Here is a 16,733-nt window from a genome sequence, read left to right as displayed (position 1 = left end):
GTACAAAGATGATATCATTATTTTATTTTGAAATTTTTTTTATACACAGTGGCGTATAGTTACTGACTGGAGTAAAAGATGAAAATGAGTTTAAAACAGAAGATCTGACCCGGTTGAGCATTGGGTTTGGTTCGTCCAAACTTAATGCAACCTTTCAAATTATGCAAATAACCTTACTGCTTTCATGTCCAAATTCCAGAAGTGGCCTCTTTTTAATTGGGCCAATCCAAATCATTGTGGGCTTTAGAAAAGCCCAATTGAAGCCCGTCTTCTACGAAACATTAAGCCCAGGCAAAACTAGAATCTGAAGATTCCGCAAGTAAATAGCGAGGTATGATAAAAACTTCACTTAAAATACCTGGCGAGTTGCCTGAAACGTCGTTTCTCTCGCTGTAGTGTCTGAACTCTGAAGCCCGAGTTATCCGCGATCTGCTACATACCCGTCGCCCATGGTATTACCCTCTCTCTCTCTCTCTCTCACGCGCACAAACACACACACATGCTCTGAAACGGTCAAATTCTTTTCTTATTTTTTACTCATTACTGTGATCTGTAGACTTGAGGCTGACCCTTTCTTTTGATTACATCAATTTTAGCTTCAGATTGATTTTGGGCTGAGCATGCTCTAGGATTTATCAGATTTTTAATGTTTTAGTCACGAAAGCAATAGATTCAGTGACTATGTAACTTGGATCTTATGTTTAGCGTGGATGCCCACTAATACTTCCATTACGGTGGTGAAAATTCCCGGAAATTTTAAGGAAATGCGGTAGTTTAGAGGTTATAAGTGGTCGTAGTACTTTGATCTCTGTAAAGCACTGATTTGCTAGTTGATGTGAATGAACTGCATATGACTTTGTAGAAATGTTCCATTATACTGTGTAACCATGTTTCTACATGGCCCTTCTATTAATTTCTCATGATAAAAAGTAATTGTAGTAGTTGGATTTCAGATGTGTGATCTTGCACACCCATTATTTTCTTGTAAATTTACTGGACCAAGGTGTCGGTGACTCTCATTCACAAATTGAATAGAATATAATGATAGCGGGAAAAGGACAGGATGATGGTATTTAGTTTTCATCTTATACTCTCTCTAGTTTGGCGTAAAACACGGGAACCCCCTGTTTGGTTAAAAAGCAAATGAGAAATGAAAATTGGAGACACTAGAATGACAATGTATAATTTTCTTTATGTGGTTGAAGAAGATTTTGTTAATCACTCTATATCTCATACGCTTGTAAACAGACTTACATGTATTGAAAAATGTGAATTAGGATCCTAATTCGCATTTTATTAATTTTTTCTTGTGATATTAATAAGTTTCACTCTTAACAGGATTCCTGCCCTTCTGTGAAGAATATCCTTCTCCTTGATTCAGAGGGGAAGCGTGTTGCTGTCAAGTACTATTCAGATGACTGGCCTACTAATAGTGCAAAGGAAGCTTTTGAGAAGGCTGTATTTACCAAGACTCAGAAGACAAATGCCCGAACAGAAGGTGTTCAGTGATTGTTATTCTATTTCTTCTTTCCCTTTCTTTGTTTTCCTTTTTTCAAAGCTCAGTTGGGACTTGCATCCTGACATATTTATCTCTTCTGAGTGGTTGTGTTCCTTGTTGATATATGGTTTCCTGTATGAGCTTCAGAGCAATTTGGCAAACCCTTAGTTATGGTATTCTGTCTGGGAGGCTTCTGTTTATATATATGTATATATTAAGGCTGTTAGAGTCTTAAATGCTATTTGGAAACCATGGATAGCGAGATCACAGTTTCTGTTCTCAATAATAGAGTACTGATATACATGCTTGACTTGTAACTACTTGAACCAAATGACAGTTTGTCCGTCGATTGTGTGTGTGCTGTCTTCAAGTTTCTTGTCTTATTAGTGGTTGAACTAGAATATTTGTGCCACCTTGAATTTTCCTGTCTTACATTCTTCCCCCAGTCATCAAGACTGAGATGGTGGACTTCTTATGTTTAAGTTGGGGTTGCTTTCCCTTGCTCACTCTGCTACTTCATCTGCAGCGGAGATAGCTATGTTTGAGAACAATATAATTGTCTACAAGTTTGTTCAAGACCTGCACTTCTATGTTACTGGTAGTGAAGATGAAAGTGAGCTCATCTTGGCCACTGTTCTTCAGGGGTTCTTTGATGCTGTTGGCATTTTGCTTAGGTAGTCAGCATGGTCTTATTCTTATTTTCCCTTGGTGATGTTCACTTTCTTGTGTTTTATGAACTATTTGCTTCATTTTGCTGTATTTCTGTTTCAGGGGCAATGTCGACAAGAGGGAGGCCCTTGAAAATTTGGATCTCATTCTTTTATGCATCGATGAAATTGTTGATGGCGGGTAGCAATCTGCTCTTTCTTTGTTTTTTTGCAGTCTAACTAGTTTGATTTTGAATTGCCATTGTTGATTAATATTTGGTTGAAAGAATATGCTGTCAATTGGAAATAAATTCTAGAATGCCATAGATATACATATACATGCATGCAGGCTGGCAGCAAATGTAGTTGTTCTCATGTATATGGAGAATATGCTTGTACAATCTCATATATACATATTTAATGGTTGCGTGATATATGTGCTATGAGCTGTGTGATACTTAGAGCTGGTATCCTGAAAGTACTTGATTACCAATTGTTGTCTGATCTGCTCCAACCTCTAACCTGCATATCTAGTGTCTCGCCATTGCTCTATCGTCATGTCATATTGTGGAAATTAAGAAGACAATAGACACTCTTGTAGTTGGCATGAGATTTTTGGTGGACATAATATTGTGCTCAACAGCATGGCATGTACTAACAGACAAGTTTTTCTGGCATCATTTGCAACTCTTTTGCTATTATTATAATCATCTGTCCAATGTACAGGATTATTCTGGAAACTGATGCAAATAGCATTGCAAGTAAAGTTGCAAGTCATAGTATAGATTCCGGAGCGCCACTGTCTGAGCAGGTGTGTAGCACCTTACTTCTGAAAATAGCATCCCAGAATTTTCGATATGTGCACTTAACTTGTGACTGTATTTCCCTTTCTGCAGACAATAAGCCAAGCACTTGCAACTGCTCGCGAGCATCTTACTAGATCCCTTCTGAAGTGATGATGTGGTGGACTAATCTAAAATAAAAATATATAAAAGAAAAGGAAAGAAAGAATTCTGCTTCAGTTTTTTGGGTCTCCTGTCAATAAGCTTTGGTTGTTGAGGCTGATCTATGCTGTAACAGATTTGACATTCATTAGTTCCAACAATTTGGAAATGTAGTTTATTCTGTTCTTGATTTTGGGATTTACGCTTCTCTTGACGAGACACTTGGGAAGACATTATTGAGTATGGAGTCAGACTATTGAGATTCTGAATTCTTGGTGAGGTCCTGTGTTGAATTGCCTGATGTCCTTACCTGGCTCTTTTCCGTCGAGCAAAAACCACTTTCTCACACGAGCTTCTTATCTCCTCCAACCAATGCTCCAAAAATTGCAGCCCCTTGACTTGCATTAATTAATAGCATAAGTATAAGTGCTGATGGACGGCTAGGTTTCACTAGCAAAGCCAAATTATATGGCTGAATAGAGAGGGCCGTGATGCTTGTGGCAACCAACTCTCTGTGTGGGGCTCAATGCTAACAACTAGAAGAAACTCATCTCTACTTCAACAGGAAGTTCTTATTCTCAGAAGATCTTGTCCAGGGATATTACTCTATACATTACGCCCTGCATTAATGCCAGGACCTTATGCATAAAAATAGATTTCCTTTTTACATTGCCTCGCTCACCTCAAGAATTGCATATGGACCGAAATCAAAAGGTGAAGCTTCCATGAGAGGAAGAGCTGTTGCATGGTCACTTCACATCTTAATGGATAAGGACATAGTCGGCATCTTCCGAGAACCTATCACCAGCTGTTGGGGGCAAATTATGCCGAGAGACAGGCTTATGAACCTGGGCATGAGTTTCTGCTTCGTGCTGGAACATCTTGACCAACTCATCCAGTTCCAACTTCCTCACTTCAACCTGCTCTTCATTGACGGGCTTTTTCAGCCCAAGATATATCAACCCAACTGCAATTAGCACTATACCTAAGAAGAAGAGAAGTCCAGCAAATAGGCCGAATGCATATGGTGTGTTTTCTGCCCCAGGGATCCCATCCACATTGATTCCAAACAACCCAGTGATGATGGAAAGCACGAGGCCGCATCCTCCAAAGACAGCTAAATTATGGGTGACTGTAAGGCTTCTATCCTGTAATTCAAGGATAGGGAAAATTTTATCTTCAGATTTTTACAGATATAGGAAACTACTATCATTTCCATAAGATGCAGAACATTTGGTGGAGATTACAAAAGATATAGTAGAAACATATTTCCTAAATAATTGATGTTTCAAGGACAAGTAACAACATGGAAAACCTATATGCATGGCGTTTTCAATTAATAAACAACCAAGACCAATCTGGAGAAGCATTGTCTTGGCCACAATGAGATTTACTTCAAACTATAGTTTTTAAACAAGAACTTAGTTTACCTAGTGTTCTGATGTGAAGAAAGAAGCATAAATTGCATCATAACATGATAAAGTCAAAGAGTTCACAAAGCAATTAGATGTCTAATCTCATTGAGGTAAGACAAACCTGCAACCATGCACGAATTGTGCTCTGCATGACATCCTGGATGGTGAATATGCGACCACGAACTGCTTCCTGCTCTTCGATCATTTCCCTGGTACTCTTTCTTATTCCTTCCAGTAGGTTTTTTGTTACATTCCCCCTCAGATGCTGGAGAAGTTCAAAAACTATCTCTTCCCTTGCATGAAGAGACCATTTCACTCTAATAACCTACAATTTCTCAGGGAATGGATTGACAAGATTCAAAAGAAATTAACACGATATAAGCAAATTCCAAAAGCAAGATAGCAATTATCTGCTGGCAAATTACAAGTGACCGGGTACCATCTAATATTTCACTCCAGGCCACTGACATGTGACGGTTAAATTGCCATCAATCTGCTTTCTTTTTAAAGTACTTCAGAGGAGATCCCATCTACGGAGAATAGATATATTGTTGATAACAAGCATCAGTTCAAATTTTAGTTTCAGTTAGTATAGAGCTTTTGAGAATGTGTGACACCCTCCCCTATATTGTGGCTTCTATAGTATCTTTCTTAGCATACTAGAAAAATGAGCAATACCAGAGAAATAGAAATGTAGTGCAGACTGAGGATGAGTATGATTATGCTCCATAACTTTTAGAACGAAATAGTTGTATGGCTAATCTAGAATGGATTCTGCACCGAAAAGGAATCGGAATCCCATGTCAAACACATACCTGTCTTGATAATCTTCTTATTTCTTGGTTGAGTATTACGCCAAGAAGATTCAAATCTTCATGGTTTCTCCTGTCAAGAAAATTAACTATGTTGAGAGAGGGGAAGCGCAAATAATTGAATCAAAAGTTGGTTAAAGCAGCTTATAGCACCTGTTCACAAACTTCAGTTCCACTTCATCCGCTGCCCCAAAAATGGATTTACGAAATAACCTTAAAGTAACAAAAACATTGAATTAAAACAAATGTCAGAAAATTGGCGACTCCAACATCATCTGAGGGTTGCTTGATATTGGTCAAGCTCCAAAAGAGCAGGAACCTTAACTACAAGACGTTCTTTCTTGAATATTATGTATAATGCATTCAGAGTTAATTGTCTCCCTTAGATTAGGATGGAACAGCTGGTAAATTATGATGACACCTTTACCTTATTTGGAATTTTTATCCCGTCGATTATTTATGGGTAGGATGGCTCGAAAACAATATAACAGCTACATTCAGATGAATCTGCGGCATCTGCTTTTACCTAATTAACCACTCTACTTATGCACAGATAGACAACGCAAAACCAAACTACAGTCTCACCTGTCATCCCACCGTGCCATTCGGCTAGCTAGATGTGCTATAATTTCATGTATTGTTCTTGGGGTATTGTAACCACCACCAAGAAGAAGTTCCTACGTGGGAAAATGCAGCTGATGTCAGAAAAACCTTGGAGAATCAACAATAATCCATCTTCAGAAAATATGGCACCCACTGTAAAGAATCAACTAGGATAAAAACAGACCTGTACTTCTGTAATGCCTAAAACATTGATTCTTGACGCAGATCCTTTAACATGTAGAACAGTTAAAAGATAGTTCTGCGCTTGCCATGAACGAAGAACAACAGGGATGTCATCTTCTTCAACATAAGGATCGCCAACAGACTGCCCCAGAAGCTCAAACAATAAACCTCCAGCAACACGAACTGGGACCTTTAAACACACAAAGCATAGAAGAGAGGTTGTAATGCTACATACCAAATACTGAAAGCCGTAAGATTTAAAAATATAAAGTCTTCCAGAGGGCACATGATTCCTTGCTAGCTCATAGGGGGGAAGAAATGGAAAATGGGGACGATGAAGAAGAGCACAAGGTCAACCTGACAGGTTGTAGTAGTTGACTAATGTATTCTTACCAACTTGGAGTCCTGGAAAATCATTACCTTTTAGCAAATTAGGCTGACGTTTTATCGAAGACACATTGTACACGCATTGAATTGCATTCATTGGTACAAGATACTAAGTTCAGTTAGTTTTCCTTTCACAATAACTTGAGCAACAAAATCTGACATATCAGAAAGGAAACCTACCTCATATAAGAGGTGCTTCATCCGATCACTTATCAATTTGCTTTCATCTCTCAAAGCAGTTCTAATGGCAGGATGCAGCCACTGGGTAGCATTGAGCCATGTCTCGACGGTAGGATGATCTGCAGAAAGATGGCACCACCATGTAGGCCCAGCTGGCCGTTCCCAGTATGGGGCAGCTAAGTCAGCAACAGTGAGGTCATCCTCATCATCAATAAATTCGAAGTGTTGGGTTGACCATCCTGCATCAACTTGCACTGTCTGCACAAGTTCTGAAATTCTAGCCCAACCGATTGGAATCCAACGACTTCCTTCACATCTTTCTACTGGATGAAAATTGTCTAAAGAGTTTTGGCTATCCATGTATAAACAGCCAGCTTGGTGACTCCCCAATTCGATAAGGGGTGCAGATTCTAGAAGAGTGTTCCCATTTAGTCTTTGAGAAATCGGGTCAGTTCCTCCATCAGAGTGCAATTCGTTCTTTACATTAACATCATCAACTTGATGAAACGACCGAGTATTTGAGGAAGATTTTGGCGCAACTGATTTTTTATGCCCTCGGATGAATTCAAAAGCACAAATGAGTCCATCTGTCCATAGCTGACTCCCTGGCATGACATCTTTATTGCAGTGACCTCTATGGCTCTCGGGCTTCTTTGTTCTGTTGTTCCGGGATGGACATTCCTCATTCGTTCCACTCATGTTGTACTTCAATGCTTCAAATTGGACACATCAAAAGTCACTGTGGAGACTCTTGGCAGATTGGATAACCAAAAGATTTGCTCCTACGTACTGTCCCAATTCCTATGAGGAAAACTATCAGGGAAAGCATCTAAGAAATTTAAGACACTCAAGAACCAACTTTAGACAACACGATCTAAACTATTCATCTCTTCTTCTCCCCGGTAAAGGCCTATCTGACAACTCAGAAATCAATACTATACTTCCCCACGTCCATATATAATCAATGCCAATATGACTTGTCACTACACCTAAAATTGACTTCAATAACACGAAAGGAATGAAGCTAAAAGCCTTCACCACTTGAAATTTATCCAAGGAAGAACAATTACTCCAACGAACTCGCACCGGCTTGCCTATTTTTGACGCATTTAAAATAGTTCAATCGTAGAAAGATAAAAAGGCAGGAAGTTACCGAGAGCTTTCTCAGTGCGTAGTGCGTTAGCAAAGAGTGAGACGGAAGTTGTGGAGAGCTGTCGCCGAGGCGGAGTGTCCTATAGCGTTAGAATGTTTCTTTTTCTCTTTCGAGTGGCGTTAGAAGAAGTTGTTAGTGTGTATATGAGAGACTTGGGAGGTCGGTGAATATTAATAACATGATTACACGTGTCAGGTGCAGATTGACAAAAATAAATTTACATATGGATGGGTTCTTCGTTTTGTATCTTTACTCATTATTATCTAGACTATTAATAAAACATATAAATTCCTTTTTTTCATAAAACCCTTTTGATGATAATGAAATGCGGAAAGTGCATTTACAAATAATAACACATTATATTTAATATAATGAGAGGTATATACGTATGTAACATTGTTCTTTTGTCAATTTTTTTTCGCACACAAGACAGAAATAGAAAGTCTCGTCCGTGCATGAACAAAACACTTATTATAGTAATACAATATCATGTCAGCAAAATCTTAGCAATTCTTGCTTTGAAGTTTTCTGGTAGTTCAAAATTCCAAAATGGTATACAAAGTCATCAGATATGATCATATATATATATATAGAGAGAGAGAGCGCAATAGATGCACAAAAGTATAACGAGTGGTGATAAAATGCCTCAGAATTTCAACTTAAGAGCAAATGCAGAAAAAAGAGGGTTCAAGACCATTTGTGTAATTCTGATAACAGAACAAGCTTCTTCAAGGGGCGTGGAACTAAATTTAAAAAAGTGCAAGTGGGAAAGAAAAAGATACGTCTCCACTAACACAAGATTAGCACCCGGTGTTCCTACCTTACATCAACTGATGATAAATAAGTGTAAAAATACAACCTCAAGGCACAGGGCAGTGGCCAGTCAAATCCATTTGCCAGAATCATAAAATCAAATCACATTCAACAGCTGGTATGGCTCGAAAGGCCACTTTTTTCACACTCATTACATGCCCCTGAAAAACCAGGAGGTGAAAAAGATTAGTAGCTGTTCTGCCAAATTTGGGATTGCTTAGGCTGTCCTTGTGAGCCACCGAGTGGTGCATCTCTTGGGTTCTGCTGCTGATCAAGCGCTATGCCAGTTTGAGAATGGTAAAAATTTGGGTAACCTAGGGACCCATAATTCTGTGACGGCTGCTGAGCTTGTCTCATACCACCACCTGTTTGCTGATTTTGTCCCTGATAATTGTAATATGTGCTGGCTGGAACAGCTGACATTGTTCTAGAATTAGCTCCATGAAGCCACAAGGCTGGGTTCTCATTCTGAGAAAATGTGAATGACAAGACATAAGTCAGCCTTGACAGCGAAAAGAAAGAATCTTATGAAGCCACAAACATAAGCACATTGCCCTATGAATTTGGTGATGCTAGGCCAATTACTTGATTGTGCATGTGCAGAAAGGTGGAGGATATTCAAACCAGCATAGTGCTTAAAACAGATTTGTTTATGTAATTCAAAAAGATACTCGAAACAAACAGTCACTGAATTAATTGAAGTTCCAAAAACAGACCAACATACCTGCTGAAGTGAAACTAAGTGACTACTATCCTTGTACTGAGAATTCAAAACATCATCATAACTTAGAGTTGTCCCAGACGGCCCAGCAGGTGGATTCATTGGGAAATTTCCAGGAATTGTCGGGGTATTTCCAAAGGCACCATATCCAGAAGCAATAGCAGCAGACTGTGGCAAACTACTGGCAGAAACATTGTTTTTATACTGAGGAAGTAGCGCTGCTAGAGATTGATGGTACGTACTGTTACCCGAGAATGTTTGTTGAAAAGCGGAGGGCATGTATGTGTAGCTCTGAGGCAAGAAAGGGTAGCCAATCATGTTTGTAAATGGTCCCAAAGGAAGAGTAGGCTGAGAATATGGATGTACAGCTAGGTGTTGAGGAAGAGGAGGTCCAGTGGCAACATTAGTTCCAGAAAGGGTCTGTTGAGCAGGCTGTGTTGATGGGAAGCCAGCAGTCTTCAAAGCCTGAAGAGTCCAAATATAAGCTATCAAGCGTGAGAAATACAACAAGTTTCGGCTGCAGACAGAACATTAATATATATTTCCGATACTAGTTCAATATTATATAAAGCAACATTGAATTCTAATGTTAAAAACTTAATCAGAAACTTGTTTCTAGCATCCATGTCCCTGTTTGAGGACCCATTGTTGGGTATGTCAATTTGGAGATAAAAGTTGGAAACAGGAGAGCAGCGAAAATAACTGCTCTCATGACTTAAGTGATTTTCGAGTAAATTAACTATGGAATTAATGTCTTTCCTGTATAATTAAAGGACCAAAAACACTGGAAAAAAGCGACATTTTGCAGAAACAATTCACATAAAACAAAGAGTCTAAAGGTGTTAAGCATTTCTATAGAAGGTATTAACTTCTAAGAATAAAAATTCAGTTCACCAACTAGTTTGAGTACCTCAGGCATAGAAATTGCTGAACCACTAATGGAAGATACAGAATTCCCATATTTACTTGATGTTGATTGCGTCACGGGAAATGGAGAGTACTGAAGATCAGATTCTCTACTGGGGTGAACATTAGCAGGCGACAATGCACTCGGTAGCGAATTTGTGTATGACTGCTGTTGAGAAACCAAGAAAAAAGGTTTTGTTAATTACTTCAATACAATTTTAAATACAAAAAACACAATAAACCTGCCACTAGGGACACAGAATAAGCAGCCAAGGTATAATCGCACAGGTAAATTAAAGTCGACAAATAAACAAAACATATGTAGGCATACATAACAATGCCATAACAGTAAAATACAAGGAGCACTAGAATAAAGAGAAATAGAGCTTCAATTACTTTGACATGACTGAAGATCCATTTAAGTTATCAATTCATCTTCTACACGTGCAAAACACCCATACTCAAGTAAATTTCAGTAGTTGGTTTGTTCTTGATTGAGGTAGCAACTCTACTTTACATGAACTCAACTTGTTCCATATTTATGTGTATCATGGGGCATCTATAATGCTACCATAATCCTTCCTTTTGATATTTTCTTCTGTCAAAAAATCACAGATGCACCATAGCACGCCCTAAAGCAAGTGTGCTTTTGTTCCACTAGAAAATGAAAAAAAAAATGTAATTCCTGAACTCCTTAACAATTAAAGCAAATTTGGAACGCTTGAAAACAACAAAAGCCCAGCATAACATGCCCCTATTCCTATCCTGCCAAGGATCTTCTAACAAACGCAATAACCATAGGCTTCAATTATGCATAACCAATACAGAAAACCAGACGGTAATCTTAATGTTGACGATTTCCCCTCTTTTGCAATCAGTTTCGCTACAGCACCCGCTGCTCTAACTAATTGTCCACCCTTTCCAAGTGTGATTTCTATGTTATGTATGGCCGTGCCTAAGGGCATATCGGTTGAAGTAGATTCCTCTTTTTGATCAATCAAAACCCCTTCCCAAACTGTACAAGCTTCTTCCAAAGCATACGGCTTTCTGGATGTAGATGATGATATCTATACAGATGGATCTTATATATCACATATAATGAAGAACCACATGGGTGGATATCTATATGAATCCAAATCTGCCGAATCACTCATGCTATGATACCCTACAGCTACAAAAGCTTAACACATGATAAGGGACATATAGCTAGTATGACACTGAGTCCAACTAACAAATATTCACCTAGACAGCAATATATAATATAGTATAAGCTGGTCTTAGTTGAATTCAAGAAAAAGTTCAATGACCAGAGTGATAAAAGTGGAAGAGCTGCACCGAAGTAAGGGAAGCCCATAATCGGATAACGCAATAGCATTACTTAGGGAAGCACAGAATGGAATTAGAACCTATTATACCCTCTTATACCTTGTAGTCATGCAGAACCAAATTTAGCTGGTAGTGATAGGGTGATACCCACAAATAGAAAAATATATCAGATAATCTTTCAAAATCATGAATTATGTTCACTTTCCAAACCAAAAACAGTCATTTATCAGTGGAAAATCCAAAAATTCAAAACATATAAGTTTATTTTTCATTACTTACACAACAATGATAAAAAGATACAATAGTTTTCAGAGGCAAACCCTTGAGGTAACAAGATCAACTCCAGCCAAAGAAGCCTCCATCTTTATGAAAGACACCTTAAACTTTTGACTTTAGGAAACACATTACTTCAATTTTTACTTCATTTAGATGAATGATCTCAGAAAATAAAAAACAGAAGCAGAAAATATTGTACCATAGAATTGGGAAAAGGAGCAAGATTCTGCATCTGTGAACTTGTTTGACTGAAAGAGGCATTTAAGTGTTGCCCATTATCAAACGCGTAGCCAGAGTTGGAAGAAGGAAAAGGATATTGGTTTCCATGAGCTACTTCAGCATTCTCAGGCTTCAACTCTTCTGGCTGTGAAGCAGAAGATGGATCATAGCTCCCAGCATTTGCACCAGTTCTATGGAACAAACCACCATCAGGAGCATTTCTAAGAGAATCATCAACATAATACTCAGAACTTCTGCAACAAAAGTAGAATGAGAAGTCTTTAGAGTCTTTAAGATCAAATAGCAGTAACAAAATAAACAAAAAAAATGCAAAATCCTTGAATATTACTAATTCTGATACCTAGCGTCCGGATGCCCAACAGATGAAATATCAGGTTCACTATGTGGCTCTTCATTAGTTTTTACAGGCACAGATGTCATATTCCCAGAAGAATATGCAGCACTCATGCCAGATCCAAAACTACCAAAGCTCAAGTGTGAGCAATCTGCACTCTGAACTTGCAAATGATCTGGAATCACCACGGAAGGCGCATATTCCTCAGATGGGAATCTCCCGTCATCCTTTTGTACACTTAGTTGCTGCAAGTTTCTGGTGACTGATGACACTGAAGCGCCAATTTCTTCAACTGCAACATCTTAACAAGTTTTAGAAGCCAACAAGCCACACATAACATACAAAATTAATCATAAAGGGAAATGCATAATCACATTTGTGTGGATAAGAGTATCCTTCGTGTAATTTACCATTCTCAGGAAGAAATAACACAACAATATCCACTTCTTGCGCAAATGACGCTGATAAATCAAGAAGCTATTCTGAGAACCCAGTGTCATACTTTTTAAGAAGCACCAAATTACTATTTCAACTCTCATTTTTCTAAAACTACTTTGAATGTTTGATGTAATAGTTAACCTCTAATCCACATCTATTCTAAGTCGAAAAACAGATATCAATATCACAGGACAAGTATTCTACCTAAACTTTCCTAGGGTTTATAAGATTATAACTGATAACATACATATTATATTAAGCATTATTTCAAGAAAATGAGAAAATTGTAAAAAAAAATTCATTCACCTTCATGGAAATCATGAGCCTGCTGCGAGTATGAACCCATGTTATTATACAAATCATTCTCGAACAAAGATGCACCTCCTGAATCATCTTCTGGGATCTCTCTAGTGGATATAGATTTAGATCCCATATCATTTGCTCCAGAGTTTTCCATGTTATCATTTTTTGTTTCTTGAACCTCTTCTGCCTGATTAATGCTGTCAGAAAGCACACCAGATGACTCAAGATGCTGGTCAGAGTCCACTTTATGCTCTGGGATAGGATTCACCTTTGCAACAGGTGGCTTCTCTATGGAAGGCCACTCCTCATTAGTTGATACATGCTGGACCGGGGCAATTCCCAACTCAGGATCTTTGGGTACATGATCTTCAGGAAATCTTAAATTATGATGAGATGCACTTGCTGAAGAACCCTGAATGTTGTGATGAGATGCATTTGGAGCACTCGCTACTTTATTTTGAGGTCTTCCCATCTTCACAATGTCAGCCATGGACACTTGACCAGGAACACTCACCCAAGCAGATTGATATCCAGAAGTTGGCTGTACACCAGATGGCATAGCATCAGCCATGCTCAGCGACGACACTTTGTTTTCAGAAGAGGCACCATCACTGCCACATAGCATGCAGGAATAAAATGAGCCTTAAATGTGAAAGAATGTCAAGAAAAGCAAAGAGGCAACTAGGTGCAAATTCAGAAACTCGTGCTTATACCGAAAGATTCTGAACGTCATTTGAAGATCTGAAATCCAGAACTTGGGATAGGAATGTCTAAAAGTACTTTCAACTTAATGAGTAACAAACCAGCAATATTCAACAACCAAGTTCCTGTTCAACACTAAATGAAAGATGATCGTCCTAAAGAACATAAGCATATGATAATGTCTGGTGTAACTGTTCATAGGCTCACACATAATCATAGGCTCATTGAAGATGAGTGAGAGACGTACAATTAATAAAAATGATAGCACCAACAACAATAATAGTTAATCATTCCACAATATCTAGCAAAGAAAGCTAACAAAAAGAAAGTCCCAGATACAGGAAACCATTCGTTAACATTGAACAATAGACAGTGCAGCAGTTTATTATGCAACGTCAACTACATAATTCAGTAGCACTTATGTGCAAGAAGTCCAAACAGGACAGACCTGGGGCCTGCAGGTCCTCTGCTTCTATTATTTCCTGAAGATAAATAACTTGCATTAGGAGTAGATCCATTTTCTTTCTTATATGACGACCTTCCAGGCAAAGAAGCAGACTCTGCAAAAGAAAAGAATATGGTTGGTTATATAGGCTTCCAATGACCAGCAGCTAACCTCCATCTTGATCAATTCCATTAGATAACTGAAGCTAAATGTACCGGAAGAATATGGTGTTGAGCCACCACGACCATGATATCGATCAGCACCAATCTTGCCGCCTCGACTTGAATTATTATTAGCACTACGAGACCTAGTCTCAGTGGTATCTTTACCCTGTGAAAATATAAACAAGAAAACATTATGTCACAGACTCACAGGCTACTGTCAAACGCTCAATGTCATCCATGCCAAAGCTACAACATTAATAGCTACAAAAAACAAAATAAAAGGGGGCACAGAGAAGCTAGGCATGTGTCGTCCCGAAAAGGTTGAAATAATTCTGCCTTTTATGGGAAGAGCAACAGAAAAACAACAAACTTCCGTCCAACTTGATCGATTAGATATGTGGACTAAGAACTCTTTCCCAGAGTTCAAGTTTTGCTTGCATATTGCAGTAGGGGATAAAGCTATAGAACAGAATCCACGGTGAAATATGCATTGAGGAAAATCACGCACCTCCTTTTTCTTTTCTCGTTTACTCTTCACCTCATGGAAAGGATCTAAACAATAGTAAAACACATCAGAGAAAAAGATTAATTACTAACTTACAAAGCAATTTCAGCTTTAAATGTTCCACAACAAATGATATCTCATTAGTTCACTATCCAAATGTGCAGGACATGACCCAAATAGCCACAGACCTGGCAAAAATACAATACACTATTTCATATAGATGTTCCATCAAAACTCTTTTTTTCTGAAAACAAAGTACACATTTCACTGGGCCATCTCTGTATTCAGCTAAAAGACCCCAATTGGTGCTGCATTATTCAGAAAAGAAACTGCAATATAATTATGAGTATTTATCCTGCAAAACTTCCCAGAAGACAAGAAAATTTTTATAAAAAGCAAATGCGTCCTTCAGGAAATCACGAGTGCGTGTAAAACATATTTATCTGAAAATAAAACGCGGTCCACATTTTCTTAATTTTCCACCCAGAAACAGAAAGGAAGAAACGTTCCTTGAAAGTTGCTTTTCGCTCTCATGTTTCTCGCGAGTTCTTGAAGATAGAGACCGACGAACTCGAAAACGGGGATAAAAGCAATTAGATAGAAAATAATATCACACTTTCTACTTTATGTTCCTTAGTTTCTTCAGTAGCTAAAACTCGAAATAAAATCCTTTTCAAACAAACGCCTGCGTATTAATAAAACAACCACCCACAAAAATAAAATTTAAAATATTAGGGTTTTTCAGTAAAAGAAAACCTTGAGAGAGAAGACGATTTACGGCCTCGTTAGGGTCCATATTACAGTCCTTGAGAGTAGCATAGATCTCCGCCTCGGAACAGTTCACTATCTCCTTCAAACTCTGCACCATCTTCCGGGACCCCGCTGGAATGGCTTGTACTCCGCCGCCATTGCCGGCGCCGCTTCCTCTGCTTGTGCTCATCCTTGCCTTAAACAGATCTATCACAATGCCTATCTTGCAAAGCCAACGCTTTGCCTTATTCTCTCTTCAATCACTACCTTTACTTTTTCGTATACGTAGATAATCTAAAGATAGAGATGCCTCAAACCAAGAAACACGCACAAACACACACAGTGAGTATCTTGCTGCTTATATATCTATATCAAACATTCAGTACAAGTAGTAGAGGAAGTCGAAAGGCTTTTTTCAAAAATCCGCAGCCGAGAGGAGATTTATCTTAAAGAGGTTCTTTTGCAGTTTCCGAAACCCTTCGCTCTTTCTCTCTCAAACATTAGAAAGTATCTCTCTCTCTCTATTCTCTCCGGTAGTAAGTATCAAGTTTCTTCCTTTTTGTTTTCTTTGTCCTTTAAATTGTCATAGGTTGCACTGTAAGGTACTGTAGAACAGGTTTCCCTATTTGGCTTCTATATTTGTAGGTTTGAAATCCTTATGCTTTGGAGGGTGCCACTTGTTTGGTTAGCAAAAATAATGAAATGAGAGAGAAGACAGCCCATATCTAATGTAAATAATAAACACTTTCTATGTTTATTTAATCATATGATAACTATACTTTTAATTAAATAATTTTAAAAAATTAATTCTAATTACTTTTTTCTTTTATGAAAATTACTTCATATCATTTTAATATGATCGCATCAATTTTTTAAATTTTATTGATAGTACCTAAGTTGGTTTTTTTTTATTTTATTCTTTCATTTTCTTTAAATATGATTATTACTTAATATATTTTAAAATGTAAAATATTATTTATTATATGCA

At 38.0% G+C, this 16,733-nt stretch overlaps 3 protein-coding genes across 9 annotated transcripts; 1 reads left to right on the top strand and 2 right to left on the bottom strand.

Annotated features, from left to right (window-relative positions):
• The first annotated feature begins 299 nt into the window (after nucleotides 1-299).
• Nucleotides 300-3,358, top strand: LOC105175672 (coatomer subunit zeta-1). Its single transcript, XM_011098201.3, has 6 exons — nucleotides 300-452; nucleotides 1,339-1,498; nucleotides 2,025-2,172; nucleotides 2,270-2,347; nucleotides 2,872-2,956; nucleotides 3,042-3,358. Exons 1-6 carry the CDS (start codon nucleotides 450-452, stop codon nucleotides 3,099-3,101), a joined length of 534 nt encoding a protein of 177 aa, XP_011096503.1. The 5' UTR covers nucleotides 300-449; the 3' UTR covers nucleotides 3,102-3,358.
• Nucleotides 3,359-3,641: 283 nt separating this feature from the next.
• LOC105175671 (uncharacterized) lies at nucleotides 3,642-7,969 on the bottom strand. Of its 3 annotated transcripts, none has more exons than XM_011098198.3 (8): nucleotides 7,823-7,969; nucleotides 6,670-7,470; nucleotides 6,104-6,292; nucleotides 5,902-5,993; nucleotides 5,470-5,529; nucleotides 5,320-5,389; nucleotides 4,626-4,829; nucleotides 3,642-4,237 (listed from the first exon to the last, which is right to left on the bottom strand). In XM_011098198.3, exons 2-8 carry the CDS (start codon nucleotides 7,366-7,368, stop codon nucleotides 3,851-3,853), a joined length of 1,701 nt encoding a protein of 566 aa, XP_011096500.1. In that variant the 5' UTR covers nucleotides 7,369-7,470; nucleotides 7,823-7,969; the 3' UTR covers nucleotides 3,642-3,850. The 3 variants fall into 3 exon arrangements, with proteins under 3 accessions (XP_011096500.1, XP_011096501.1, XP_011096499.1); XM_011098199.3 differs by having other exon boundaries at nucleotides 6,670-7,382; nucleotides 7,823-7,967; XM_011098197.3 differs by having other exon boundaries at nucleotides 6,670-7,959.
• A 617-nt stretch (nucleotides 7,970-8,586) lies between these two features.
• Nucleotides 8,587-16,268, bottom strand: LOC105175670 (Serine/Threonine-kinase, putative (DUF1296)). Of its 5 annotated transcripts, none has more exons than XM_020698198.2 (10): nucleotides 15,752-16,268; nucleotides 14,999-15,042; nucleotides 14,542-14,656; nucleotides 14,330-14,441; nucleotides 13,183-13,790; nucleotides 12,445-12,739; nucleotides 12,064-12,337; nucleotides 10,267-10,428; nucleotides 9,360-9,821; nucleotides 8,587-9,103 (listed from the first exon to the last, which is right to left on the bottom strand). In XM_020698198.2, exons 1-10 carry the CDS (start codon nucleotides 15,933-15,935, stop codon nucleotides 8,822-8,824), a joined length of 2,538 nt encoding a protein of 845 aa, XP_020553857.1. In that variant the 5' UTR covers nucleotides 15,936-16,268; the 3' UTR covers nucleotides 8,587-8,821. The 5 variants fall into 5 exon arrangements, with proteins under 5 accessions (XP_020553857.1, XP_088732452.1, XP_020553856.1 ...); XM_088876326.1 differs by having other exon boundaries at nucleotides 10,267-10,431; nucleotides 12,064-12,334; nucleotides 15,752-16,267; XM_020698197.2 differs by having other exon boundaries at nucleotides 10,267-10,431; nucleotides 15,752-16,266.
• Nucleotides 16,269-16,733: the final 465 nt, after the last annotated feature.

The sequence above is a fragment of the Sesamum indicum genome, linkage group LG12, assembly GCF_026168435.1.
Source record: "Sesamum indicum cultivar Baizhima isolate 11 linkage group LG12, ASM2616843v1, whole genome shotgun sequence".
In the NCBI taxonomy this organism is placed as follows: Eukaryota; Viridiplantae; Streptophyta; class Magnoliopsida; order Lamiales; family Pedaliaceae; genus Sesamum; species Sesamum indicum.
Note: the sequence above shows the minus strand (reverse complement) of the source record. Positions and strands in the feature narration are given on the sequence as shown.

Excerpts from the sequence above, each read along its gene's own strand:
- LOC105175672 (XM_011098201.3), top strand. Across the intron at positions 2,173-2,269 it reads GCTGTTGGCATTTTGCTTAG|GGGCAATGTCGACAAGAGGG; the intron begins GTAGTCAGCATG and ends TTTCTGTTTCAG. Across the intron at positions 2,957-3,041 it reads GAGCGCCACTGTCTGAGCAG|ACAATAAGCCAAGCACTTGC; the intron begins GTGTGTAGCACC and ends CCCTTTCTGCAG.
- LOC105175671 (XM_011098198.3), bottom strand. The coding sequence starts at position 7,368 with ATGAGTGGAACGAATGAGGAATGTCCATCCCGGAACAACAGAACAAAG. Across the intron at positions 4,830-5,319 it reads TAAGAAGATTATCAAGACAG|GTTATTAGAGTGAAATGGTC; the intron begins GTATGTGTTTGA and ends GAGAAATTGTAG. Across the intron at positions 4,238-4,625 it reads CAATTCGTGCATGGTTGCAG|GATAGAAGCCTTACAGTCAC; the intron begins GTTTGTCTTACC and ends CTTGAATTACAG.
- LOC105175670 (XM_020698197.2), bottom strand. The coding sequence starts at position 15,935 with ATGAGCACAAGCAGAGGAAGCGGCGCCGGCAATGGCGGCGGAGTACAA. Across the intron at positions 13,791-14,329 it reads AGAGGACCTGCAGGCCCCAG|TGATGGTGCCTCTTCTGAAA; the intron begins GTCTGTCCTGTT and ends GCTATGTGGCAG. Across the intron at positions 10,432-12,063 it reads CTCCTTTTCCCAATTCTATG|CAGTCATACACAAATTCGCT; the intron begins GTACAATATTTT and ends GTTTCTCAACAG.